Source organism: Phyllostomus discolor, chromosome 5 (genome assembly GCF_004126475.2).
Source record: "Phyllostomus discolor isolate MPI-MPIP mPhyDis1 chromosome 5, mPhyDis1.pri.v3, whole genome shotgun sequence".
In the NCBI taxonomy this organism is placed as follows: domain Eukaryota; kingdom Metazoa; phylum Chordata; class Mammalia; order Chiroptera; family Phyllostomidae; genus Phyllostomus; species Phyllostomus discolor.
In genome coordinates, this window is record NC_040907.2 from 56319665 (window position 1) to 56333133 (window position 13469).

The 13469-nt window shown below is 33.7% G+C and overlaps 1 protein-coding gene across 1 annotated transcript in view; it reads left to right on the top strand.

Annotated features, from left to right (window-relative positions):
- The window catches only part of MSH4 (mutS homolog 4), a 75071-nt gene that overhangs the window by 32436 nt on the left and 29166 nt on the right, over nucleotides 1-13469 (top strand). Inside the window, exons 9-12 of the mRNA XM_036026301.1 lie at nucleotides 668-735; nucleotides 8251-8325; nucleotides 10967-11031; nucleotides 12470-12639. Coding sequence (XP_035882194.1) covers nucleotides 668-735; nucleotides 8251-8325; nucleotides 10967-11031; nucleotides 12470-12639 — 378 coding nt within the window. The remainder of the gene's footprint in view (nucleotides 1-667; nucleotides 736-8250; nucleotides 8326-10966; nucleotides 11032-12469; nucleotides 12640-13469) is intronic.

Here is a 13469-nt window from a genome sequence, read left to right on the forward strand (position 1 = left end):
TCATGAGTCATTAAGTTTACTATATTTTAAGTATGAAGAAATGCATTCTTAAAAGACATGTATGTTAAATGTCTAAGAAAAAAACAATTTGGGGATATTTAAAAGGGATAGATTATAATTTTCTGTACATTTACTTTTATAGAATACTTTAAGCTGGAAAATGAGTTGAGAAGAATAAAATAAGTTTGAGCTCTGATATGTGTGAGGTCCTTTACACACTTTGTCTCAATCCTCACAGCAGCCATAGCAGGTAGATGTCATTATCCACATTTAAAAATGAGAAGTTAGGTAACTTTTGGAGTGTTACATGGTCAGTGGTTTATGCTTTTAAACTAATGTTTTTACGTATCAGGAAGAAAAGTTAGAGATTAAAAAGGTGGGGAGAAAATTATGGTAAGCAACATCAAAAAGCCAGAGATGTAGAGTTTCAAGAAGAACAGGGTGATCAACAGTGTCCAAATTGGAAGGCAGAGTGTAAGTAATCAAAATTAATAAATGACTATTAGGATTTTTTTTTGCTTTATTCCTGGCACTTGTAAGATATATAAAGACAATTAAAACAATATTGCAGGTAGAACTATTCTATTTTATTATTTCAGGATATTTTACATAGTCTATATTTTAAACTGTAACAAAATTTAAATGCTCATATTTTTGTTTGTTTCAGTTATATCAAGATTTCTTGATACAGAGCAGCTTCTTTCTGTTTTAGTCCAAATTCCAAAGCAAGACACGGTATGTTTATATATACATTTTATGGTATATTTTTATACATTGTAATATAATTTGTCTTTTTAAAAATAGATTTGAGAGAGAGAGGAAGAGAAAGAAACATTGATTTGTTGTTCCACTTATGTTTGCATTCACCGGTTGCTTATACGTACCCTGACTGGGGATTAAACCCACAACCTTGGCTCTAACCAACAGAGCTACCCGACCAAGGCACAATATAACTTGTCTTAATGTAATGTAACAGTTAGAAAATGTCAAGATGTTTTGAAAAAGCACTTCATTATTAATGTCTAGATTTTTTATGCCTTTTAAAAGCAACAACTTGTGAATAAACTAAATGTTCTCTAAAAATCTTCAGCATGGAATTGCTTGCCTAAGATGAGTTATTATATTTTCCTTCAAGAATATTGATTTTAGAAAATGCAGTTTTCTGGTCATAAATATTTACTGAGAATAGTGCTTAAAATTTCTTATTGGAAGTAGCTCAAATGTCTTTTCTTTCTATGCAATATTTATGACTATACTATTTAATGTATCATATTAAGAAAGTTTGTGTTTCTCATTATAAACATTGAAAATTCTGCAGTATTTGAAAATGTCAATCATTTTTTCAAGTTTTACCCAAGTTCTTTGCTTCATTTGAATAAGTTCTAATTTTTCTCAATTGATTTCAGACTGCCATATAGAATATTTGTAATAGTACATTTTTTTCATTCATTCAACAAGTTATTTTACTTTACCAAGCATATAAGTGCTAGGGATACTATAAGAAGTAAGTCCCTAAGCCAAAGGAATTTATGATCCAGTGTGAGATTTAGGTTAAAAAAAAAATCAGTTACAATATAGTACTATCAAGAACTGTAAGTGATCTGATATTCTACCCTACTTGCGAACCAACAAGTCAGCCTGACAGAGTTTCATGGATCCTGACAGAAGATATCAGACTCCTGGGTCAGAGAGAAAGGACTTGAGTAGTCAGAGCAATAGCAGTAGCCAAAGTATAAGGATTTTCTTGTTCTGGTTCCCCAAGTTTTATTTCCTATGTAGAGTGTGCTGCAAGAGAGAACTGCTGAACTTAGGGAACACAGAATCTTTTCTAATGGGAAATAAGCATACTTGCCTGCTGTTATGGAGGATGACACCATTTTAATCTTCCAAGACTATAAGCAAACTTGTCCTTTGTTCTGTATCTTTCAAGCCTGCTCACTATATAAACATCCTTGAACAGATTGTCAAAAACAAAGGCAGTCAATGCCTTTGCTTATAGGGTAGGCAGAGATGTAGAGGCCAGCAGAGAATTGTCTCCTAATTCTTCCAGGAGAGAATCTCTCTTGCTGGCTTTGAAAAAGCAAACTGCAAAGATACTCTGTATTAGGTTTTTTTTTTTTTTTTTTTTTTTTTTTTTGCTGTGTAACAAATTACCACAACCATAGCAGCCTCAACTACCCATATTTGTTACCTTATAGTTTCTGTGGGTCAGAAGCCTATGCATATCTTAGGTTGGTCCTCTGCTTAGGGTCTCAAAGCTGCAGTTACAAGTGTTCTCAAAGCTGGAAATTCATCTGGAGTACTCAGTGAGGGAAGGATTTGCCTCCCCACTTATGTGGTGTTGGCAACATGTAGTTCCTGCAGCTGTAAGTTTCAGAGCAGCTTCTTCAAGCTGACAAGACAGGGAAAGGTTGGAGAGGGAGACAAAAAAAAAAAAAACAGGGAGGAAATTGCCAGTGATATAAGATGTTAAGAGAGTGCCTGTGTGCTTGTAGTAAGACAACTTTTCTATAGAAGGATTTCTCAACCTTGGCAGTGTTGACATTTTGGGCTGGATAAATATTGTTATCCTGTGCATTGTTGGATTTTTAGCAACTCCCTGAGTTCTGCCCACTGGATGCCACCAGCATCCCCCTAATTTTAACAACCAGATATCTTTGGGCATTGCCAAATGTCTCAACAGGCCAAAATTTCCCCTAGTTGAGAACCACTGCTGTACACACGCTAAAGGATAGAGGTCAAGTGTTTGTCCATGTGTCCTCAGAGTAAGACCACTGCTTTACAAAACTCCGTATTTCTATCAGTAAGAGTCAGTTGAAGACTCGGAATTTTTCCTGCTCTGTCAAGACCTTCCTCCCACCAGCATTTACTTTTATTGTTTGTGTGAACCAAAGTTTCTGTGAGTCAGTACTTACTTTTCTTCCCCATTTTAAAAATTAAAGTTATTGGGGTGACACTGGTTAATAATATCATATAAGTTTCAAGTGTACAGTTCTATGATACATCATCTGTGATTCACCACCCAAAGTCAAATTTTCTTCCCTCACCACATATTTGACCCCCCTTTACCCTTTATGAATCCCTAACCCTACCATTCCCTCTGTTAAACACCATAATGTTGTTTGTATCTGTGAGTTTTTGATTGTTATTTATTGCTTTCAGTTTTATATCATGGTTTTTGGGTTTTTCCATCTTTTTTCAGGTAGCAGGAGGTTCTCAAGATCCACCCATGTTGTGGCAGTATTTCATCTTTCTTATGGCTGAGTAGTATTCCATTGTATTGCCATGTCTTCCTTACCCAATCCTTTATAAGGGGACACTTTGGTTGTTTCCAGGTCTTTGCCACCATGAATAATACTGCCATGAACATAGAGTACATATATCTTCACAAATGAATGTATTTGCTCTTGAATCATCAGGAATAATCTCTTCTTGACATTATCTCTATTCGTGTAAATCACCACAAGAAGCCTAGTACTCTTAAAGTATTCCTCATTTTGGACTCTACTTCCCATCTGTCTCTGTACATCAGCTGTCCTGTCTTTATTTTTGCTTTACATTTTATGACACCCTGTCATTTTTCTTTTTGGCACTCAAGGTCAGTTATGGGCAAAATCTCCTTTATTCCTTACCTTCTTCTTTAAACAGAAATCTGCCTCTTTTGTTGTGACTTCTGTTTCTCAGACCTCTTAAGTGGTGCTTGTTCTCTTCCCATTGCTTCTACTGGGGAGGTTAGAGTGTGTGTCCTCCTTGCTCCTTGTTGCCATTCAGATCCCTCTTCCTAAAAGTCTCTGGTTTTGACTCTCATATAGTCAGAGGTCCCTTAAAGCTGCCCAGCAATCATTCTATATTTTCCTTGTTCATTTGCTTCTTGTTATGCTCTGAGAAATTGTTTCAATCCATCTTCTTCTTCAACCTTCAGCACCTCTCTGGCAGTGATGGCAAAATCTGTTTTCTCTGTGTTTTGGGTGCACAGCTACCCTGTGTTTCTCAGACTCCCTTCTGGGAGAAGTAACTGAGTTTTGTCTAGTGGAATGTGAGTAGAAGTGATAAATGACAGCTTATATCTTATCCATAGAGAATTCACTCTTTCTGCCTCTTCTAAATAGATGCATAGAATCCAGTAGAGAGATAGTGAAGCCACAAGATAGAAGGATCCTGTGTCTTTAAATGGCAGTATGGAATGTTGCCCTCCCACACACATCAAAACCACATCAAAATTTGTATGAATAAAAGATAAAATATTGTTATATTAGGTTTTTGAGATTGGGGCTGTATGTTATAGGAGTTGATATTATTTTACCTTAATATCAGTTCCTTCCCCCACCCCATTCTAAGTTGATAGTGACCTTGCTCCCTTCTTCACTGAGAAAAGTGAAGAAATCAGAGGAGAACTTCTACAAGCTCCTGTGACTGCATTTATCTACACTTACCAGCATGTATCTTCTCTCATTACTGTGGATAAACTGCCTGTCCATCCTCCTGGCTAAAGCCAACACTTTTACTTGTGTCTTTGATTCCATGACTTCTTACCTTTGCAGGGGACAGTACTTCAGAATATTTCCTTTGTTGCTTGTGTCAGTTCCCCCCTACTACTTGTGTTTTTTTCATCAGCATACAAACATGCTGTTATCATTCATTAAAATTTTAAAAATTCCCTTATTTTACTTCTTGTTCTACTTCTTCCCTATTTATCTTTCTCTTTACAAAAAATTCCTTGAAAGAATTACCTGTAGTTGATACCTCCAGTTATTCTCCTTTTTCTCTCCTGAACCCATCACAATCTGGCTTTCACCATCACTATTCTACTAAAGCAGCTCTTGTCAAGGCCACTGATGATCTCCACATTGCTAAAGCAAATAGTTAATGGAAGTGCTGATCATACTTAACCTATCGGCAAAATTCAAAGAACACAATCTTTTCTTTGAACTATTTTCTCCATTTGCCTTAGTACCTTTTCCTTCTTTTCTTCCTACCTTTCTTTACATGTTACCATTTTTAGACCTATAAAAAGTAATGAGAAATGTACACATAGAAAACTGCAGAGAACAACAATGCAGTGCTCATTGATTTCTCACAAAGTGAACATCTGTGTAATGACTACCTAGGTAAAGAAATAGATATTACCATTATTTCAAAAATCCCCCCTTCTGGTCCTTCCCATCATTATCCTCTCCCGCCCTCCAAAAAATCCCCCAAGTTTTAGTAATCACTCTCTTGTTTTTCTTCATAACGTTGCCTGCTTTTAAATCTTTGCTTATAACCATTCAGTTTTTATTTTTTATATCTGGATTCTTATAGTCAATATTATGTTTGTGGCATTTAGTCATGTTGCCACATGTAGCTGTAGCTCACTTATTCCCATTGCTGTATAATATTTCAATGTATGAATATGCCATTACTCCTTTCATTGTTGTTTGACTTTTTGAGTTGTTTACAGTTTTTGGCAGTTGGAAATAATGCTGGTAAACCATCTTATACCTGTTTCTTAATACAATTGTGTGCGCATTTTTACTAGGTTCATAGTTAGGAATGGAATTTCGGGGTCATGGAATGTCTTCAACTTCAGAAGATAGTGACAAAATGATTGCCAAAATGTTTTTCACAATCATTGCACAATTTATGGTCTCATCAGCAGTGTATGAGAATCCTCATTATTCTTTCCCAAAACTTGATATTATCAGTTTTAAAATTTTAGCCATAGTGGTTGGTAAATAATGGTATTTTATTGTGGTTTTAGTTTGCACTTTCCTATTAATGAAGGTGAACAAGCTTTCAGATATATAGAGACCATATGAATACTTTTTGTGAAAGCCTTTTTGTTCACGTCTCTTGCCCATTTTTCTCTTGATTTGTTTATCATCTTTTGTGATTTGTAGAGCTTCTTTTTATATTTTAAATATGAGCCCTTTATTGGTTCTGTGTTGCAAGTATCTTTTCTTACTTTTTAGTTTGCTTTTTCCACTTTTTGGTTTGAATCCTGTTGGTGTACTACCCGTGGCGCTTGGCATTCTCTTTTGTACGAGGAGGGCTTCTACTGCAAGCAGCTGCAACTCATTACCTGAGGGCTTTCTCTAGCTGCAGGAGAGATCAGAGTTGTTGCTCTGGCAATAGGTCGTAACCAATACTGAACAGGACTAGATGAATAAAGATCCATTTTTCTTACCTATGAAGATAGCTTCTGAAGCTTACTTTATACCATCTCTGATAGGTCTCTAGCAGGACTGAGCCATAGTACCATGCAGTAGTAACAATATCATCAGTGCACCCTGTTTTACTGTCCTTCTCTTCCCTTCTTCAGTACTCCTTTGCCTGTGTCTAATGAACTTAATTTTCAAAGAAATTATTTGCCCTCAGATTCTAGTGTCTCGAAGTTGGCTTTTGGAACTGGTCCTGGGTCATGGTATCTTTTGATGAAAAGAAGTTCTTAGTTTAATTGTAGTCTAATTTATGTTTTTTCCTTTGTAGTTAGTATTTGTTGTATGCTGCTTAAGAGGTCTTTATCTACCTGAATGTCTTGATTGCACCCATGGGATTTTAACTTATGGAGATGACTGAGTAAGGCTAGTGCCTTTAAAAGAAGATTTTTATTCCTTGCTATTCCTGAGAAGAGGAAGCATGCCTCTCAGGGTGACATGGGAAAGTGCCAGGATTGGTCAGGAGTCAAAAGGAGTGAGGGTAAAACATCACAAAAGTATTATGGGGAGTTGTTAGTAGAAACATCCCCTATTGAATAGAAAGCAAAATACAAATGTGGGAGTTTGTGGTTGGAGGGCTTATAATAAGATTTTAATGCACCCATCAAAACCAGATTATGGGGAATATGTGAACAACTTTAGGCATTAGTTTGGCCCTATGATTAATGGATGCCAAGTAATTAATTATGAAATTTATACAAACAAATTAGAACACCCTAGGTAATTAAGATATTTTTTTGTTATATTCCAAATATTTTATTGCTTTACTTTTTATATTTAGATATACAATCTGCCTGGAGTTGATTTTTGGATGTGGTGTGAGGAAGGAACTACATTTTATTTTTCTCATATAAATTCATAATTGCATTGGCACCATTTATGGAAAAACTGCCTTGACCCATAGGGTTCTACAGTCAACATTCGTCATCAATCAAGTACTCATATTATGGGGTCTAATTCCAGACTGTCCTTTTGTTTCTTTGGTTTCTCCCTGACCTTGTTCTGATACCACAGTTTCTTAGTTACTCTGTTATAAATTGATATTTGTTAGATTTAGTCCTTTCATCTCATTCTTGTACAAGAGTATCTTGGCTATTTTGGAAGCTGTTCTCCTTTGGTAATAGTGATGATAATTGTCTTCTGTTTGGTGAATTTTATTTATTTTTAATCTTCCAGTTAGTTTCAGAGATCCATTATAAGAGAGCATGAGATAACTTGTTTTAGGGCTAAAAACCTCCACTTTGGTATTTCTTCTAAATTGGCCCATATGGTCATAGAACAGGTCAGGTAGCTGTGTATGAAATGGGGAAAAAGGTCAGAGATTAGAAAAAGAAACAGTTCCATATCAATTACTATTATATCTTAATAGTAATTTGGATAATTACTATTATATCTTAATAGCAATATCCTAAAAGTGCTTGCCAGTGTTAGTAAATTAGTCCATCTGCAAGAACACCGTCATTTCCCCAGGTTTAGTACCACTGCTTGATGTTAGAGCTGGTACTACCGTATAATTTGTAAAAACTTTCTTTGTAACATTTAGAATGCTGGTGTTGCTTTATTTTGAAAAACTATATTTAATTTGGATGCTTGGAGTTATGAAAATTGTTTTTCCTGAACAAACAGGAACCAATGAGGGAAATTTGTATTGTTTTGTAATCTGGAATATTTGGGTTCAGTTTTTCAGATCATCTCTCCACAAATACCCTTTTTGCCTTTTCCAGTCAATCCTAGTCTCTTACGGCTGCTCAGAATTGAGATGTACCTCCTGTTACTACTATGAGTTAACACAGTGAAACCTAAGCGCTTGGATAGAAATGAAAATTGGCTACATTGAGTTGAAATCTTTTCATTGTCAGACTTTCAGGAAACTAGTCCACTAGTCTCATTATGATGGATTGGTAATTTCTAAACAGTGTTCAGGCTGGCAGTCATGCTGGCTAGGTTGATATATGCAAATGTTTGAAATATGATAAGCATAGAACATTTTAGAGGAAAACCATTTTTGTATTAAATACTTACATTGTCCACATTTGGATTTTTATGTTAATAGGTTAATGTAGCTGAATCAAAGATAACAAATTTAATATACCTAAAACATACCTTGGAACTTGTGGATCCTTTAAAGGTAATTTTGTGTGTGTATTGTACAAAACATGCCTAGGCATCAGTATTTTTAAAATTTTGGTTTTGAAAAAATTTCAAACTTAGAGAAAGTTGCAAGAATAGTATGATTAATTACCATATTCTCTCTTTACATTCAAAACACACACACGTATTATTATCTTTACTAATATTCTTACTGAACTGTTTCAGAATAGGTTGTAGTACCTAAATACTAAAGTGTATATTCTAAGAACAAGGATGTTGTCTTATATAAACACATGATTATACAATTCAGGATGTGCAGCATTAATACACTACTGTTGTATAATGGATAGCCCATGTTGAAGTTGTCCTAAAATGTTCTTTATGTATTTTTTCCTGCTACAGGGCCTAGTCCAGAATCATGCACAGTATTTAATGTCATATTTTTAATACTCCTTTAAATTGAAAAGTTTCTCAGCATTTCTTTGTATCTTAGGATATTGACATTTTGAAGAGTAAGGATCTGTTGTTTTTTAGGATATTCTTCAATTTGTATGACTGTTCTTCCTGATTAAATTCAGCTTATTCATATTTGGCAGTAATGCTCTATAAAAATGTTGTCTCTTTCTTGTGATGTCATTTCCTATACATGGCAATATTAACTTTTTTAAAATCATTTTTTAAAAAGTTTTAATTGTTCATGCAATATTAACTTTGATCAATTTCTTCTCTTTAAAGTTGCAAGTAATGTATGGAGAGATACTTTGAAACTGTAAATATCTTGTTTTTCATCAACCTTTCACTCACTTATTTTAATATTTACTGCAACTCTTACCTGAAGTAATTGTTATTCCGATGGTCCAAAATGGCAATTTTCTCATCCATTTTTAAATACTGTCTTGTGCAAAACATTTGTAAAATACAAGTGACGAAAAGAAGTACTTTTGTAAAAGAAAAATAATGAAAAATGTGGAAAAGTTGTACAGAGTTCATTTTGATAAATATATATAATGAAAGCAATTTGGCAAAAAATTTCAAAAGTATTGTCATCTTTCATGGGATGAAAGAGGTACAGTAATAAATCTTCCCCTTCAATTGACATATTTGTTGAAACAAATTTCAAATTTGAAATTTCAAAGGCAAAGTAAAAGCCAAAGAAATTTATCATAGGAAAAGTTTATAGCAAATGAGAAACAAAATACTAATTTCTGTCATCATAATATACTTATGTAATTTTTAAAGAAAATATTGGAATGACAGTGGAAATAAGGAAAATGACCCCCAAACAGAAACCAAAGTGGTTAAAAAATAGTACCAAAAATGCTTAAACTCACTATTATTCAAAGAAATAAAAATTAAAACCATAATTTTTATCTTTCAAAGAAGCAAAGATTATTTTCTTTCTTAATGGATGCAACTTATTACTGAGAGAACAGTGCAACAGGCAACTAGCTAGCTGGTAGGAGTACAATTGTATGTACTTTATAGGAAAGTTTCAAAACATGTCTTTTTTAATTTAAAATATTTTTCCATTTCTTAAAGATTTTATTGATTTATTTTTAGAGAGAGGGGAGGTGAAGGAAAAAGGGAGAGAAACATCATTGGTTCAGCTACCTTTTGCATGCCCCCAACTGGGGACCTGGCCTACAACTCAGGCATGTGCCCTGATGGAGAATCAAAGCAGTGACCTTCCTGTTTGCAGGCTGGTGCTCAATCCACTGAGCCACACCAGCCAGGACTAAAATAGATGTCTTTGATCCTGTAATACTACTTCTAGAAATACATATGAAAGGACTCTTAAGAAATGTTGACCAAGATTTATGCCCGCTGATGGTCATTGCAGCTTTATGTATATTAGAATATAAGTAGCATAGTACTCCAGTAAGTAGGGGAAGAGACTTTTCTTCCCACAGGGTGGAATACATAATAGGAATTATTTAAAATTTTTGCTATAGAAAGTTTTTAGTGTATATGATATAGTATTAAGTGGGGGAGTAAAGGAGTATGCAATGATGTAACTTTTTGATTTAAAAAAGTGACAAGAAATGTACAATAATATTTAGACTATCTTTGGAGGGGTATTAGAATTATGAGTGATTTAAATGTTTTTCTTTATACTTTTATGAATTTTTTAGTTTTATCACTGTGTAAATATTATTTTTTTATTCATAAGCAAAACATATTCCCATTGCCTCATAACAAACTAAAATATCAGTTTAAATATGTTTTCTCCTTCTCTTTTGTTTATTCAAGTAATGACTACTTACAGTTTCCACTGAGCAAAATAAAATACCTTCTTTTATCATATACAAATGGAGAAAGCACTTTTTTAGTTTAATGTAAATTTAATGTAAATTTTGGAATTATATGTACTGTGTTCCCAATGGACAACGAGAGCTGTGTAAGTATGGTACCTACCTCTAATAAGCAGATAAATATTAACAATTAGTTGGGAGGCAAGAAAAATGGAGGCCACTTATTAACCCTGTTGCTTTTTATATGGAAAACAGAAAAGATATTATCTGTCCTCACTTATATTCCTAAAATATATTTTATGAGTATAAATGAGAAGATGAGCAAGAATGCACTTGGTAAGCTGTAAAGTATTAAACAAATGTAAAATGCTGTGTATGAATAATGTTGTAATTTATTATCCTTAACTTTATTTTATTCTTTAATAGATTACTCTGAAGAACTGTAATATGCCTTTATTAAGAGCTTACTATGGATCTTTGGAAGATAAGAGGTCTTTTCACTCAACTGTTAATGAAATATCAGATTCTCCCCTTCTCCCTGATTATAACTGATTTTGAGGACTCCAATTATTTTTTTTTCTATTTTTTTAATTTTAATCATTGTTCAAGTACAGTTTTCTCCCTTTAACTCCCATTCCAGCCCACCCACCCAACCCTCCCCATTTCCCTCCCATTACCACCCTTCCCCTAGTTTTTGTCCGTGTGTCCTTTAAATTTGTTCCTGTAAACCCTACCCATTCTCTCCTGAAATTCCCTCTTCTCTCCCCTCTGGTCACTGTCAGCCTGTCCTCTATTTCAGCGTCTTTGGTTATATTTTGCTTGTTTCTTTGTTTTGTTGTTTAGGTTCCTATTAAAGGTGAGATCATATGGTATTTGTCTTTCACCACCTGGCTTACTTCACTTAGCAAGGACTCCAATTATATTCTGTAGAATAATTACTTCAGCTTTGGTTAATAGACTCTTTAAACTAGCCATCAAAATTCTAACTATACTTTTTGTCTTATAAATACCAATAAGCCTGGTAACAGCACACTGAATATTTATGTTAGAATAGCATTAAAAATTGAAATCATACACAATTTTAATATCTTTTGTTAGCTATTCTCTATGGAAACACTCACAAAAATAAAAATATATTTTTTATCTTTTGTTAAATCATGAAGGGCCTAATATAACCAAAAACTAGTAGATATGAATACTGCATAAGATCTAAATATAATTTAATTTTAATATTGTTTTAAGCACTAGGAACTTGGTTCTTAACCAAAAAGACTTATAATATCTAAGAACTGTTATTATATTGATTTAAGCTTCAGATCTTCTGTAAGGCTACAAATGGAGGTTTGTAATAAAACTGAATTAATTGCAAATAAAATACAGAACAGAATAAAACAAAAGGTTAGGGAAACAGGTGTTACCAGACTTCTGGTTTGCATGATTATTGCACTTAATCACTTTTATACTGTCTCATAATATATATTTAGTCTCCCTTACCCCAATTGAGTGAGAGGACCATATGTTAATTCTTTGAATCTTTGTGTCTAACACAGAGATTAATACATGATATAAGTAAATATTTATTGAGTCAATGAGCATGAAGCCAGAATTTTTATAATAGTTGTTCAGGGGTATATTTTATATTCATGGGACAGTCAGTGTGTATAGTTTGAGAACTCTCTTTATTAGAAGCATAGAATTGTTCTTGGTGGCCTTCTCTTATTTTAGGAGTCTAGTCCTGACTAACAAAGTAGTTTCAAATTGACATAGTTACAGTTCTAACTTAGATAAATTTAAATTTATATATTGCTTGTTTATTTTCAACATGATTTAAAACAGTAATTTAAGAAAATGTTATTTGCTATCATTAACTATGACTCAAATTATAGATTATAACTTTTTGACTTATTAACTATAATGTTCTTTTTTTAGGTTTGGAATCATACTTGAAAAGATTAAAACAGTAATTAATGATGATGCAAGATACATGAAAGGATGCCTGAACATGAGGACTCAGAAGTGCTATGCAGTGAGGTCTAACATAAATGAGTTTCTTGACATAGCTAGAAGAACATATACAGAGATTGTAGATGACATAGCAGGTAATTTAATTACTTGAGCATATATTTTTTGTTTTTTTAGAAATAAAACAGGTTTTTTAGACACTATGCTTTTTTGCTGGTGATAACCTGCCATGCAGGTTATTGTTATTAATAATATTTATTTTTTTGTTATCAAAAGGGGTAAGGTTAACACATATTGTTATTTATGGAACATTTTCTAAAAAATAAAGATCCCAAAGTGTTGCAGTATGTCTATTTTTCCTCCAAAGTTAAATATAGCAGTACCTTCATACAACATTGTGTAGATACTACATAAAAAATGCAGGCTATCAGTACGAAAGGGTTTTGGTGGAGGGAGAGAGATCGTTTGTGTCCAGAAGAAGTGGCATTTGTACTAGTACAGTAATTTAGCAAATAAAGGGATGGGCAAAAGTCAGTTTACAGCTAGTAAGTGATATGAATGTATCATAAATGTATACTAGAGACCAGAATTTAGTCTTTAAAGGTTAGGAGTTTGGATTTTTCCCCAGAAGAATGAAGAGAACTCAGATGTTTTTGCTCTATGGAGTAAAATTGATCAAGAAGATGTGTTGAATGGATTTGAGTGGAGCTGTGGAGACAGGGAGGCCATTTTAATCTATTACAAATTAAAACATTATTTAGGGTGAAAGCTGTGTGTATGAGAGGAGAGAAAGACAAAGACTAAAGAAGGAGTTGCTAAGAGTTATTAATTGAGTAGATGTGACCAAGGCAAAGAGGAATGTGGCCACTAGTGCTCATTGAGATCTGTCTCCTGAGAATGGTGGTTCTACTGAGAAAAGCAGGAACATTGTTGGAGAACCTGCTTTAGGAATAAAGATGTTAGTTTT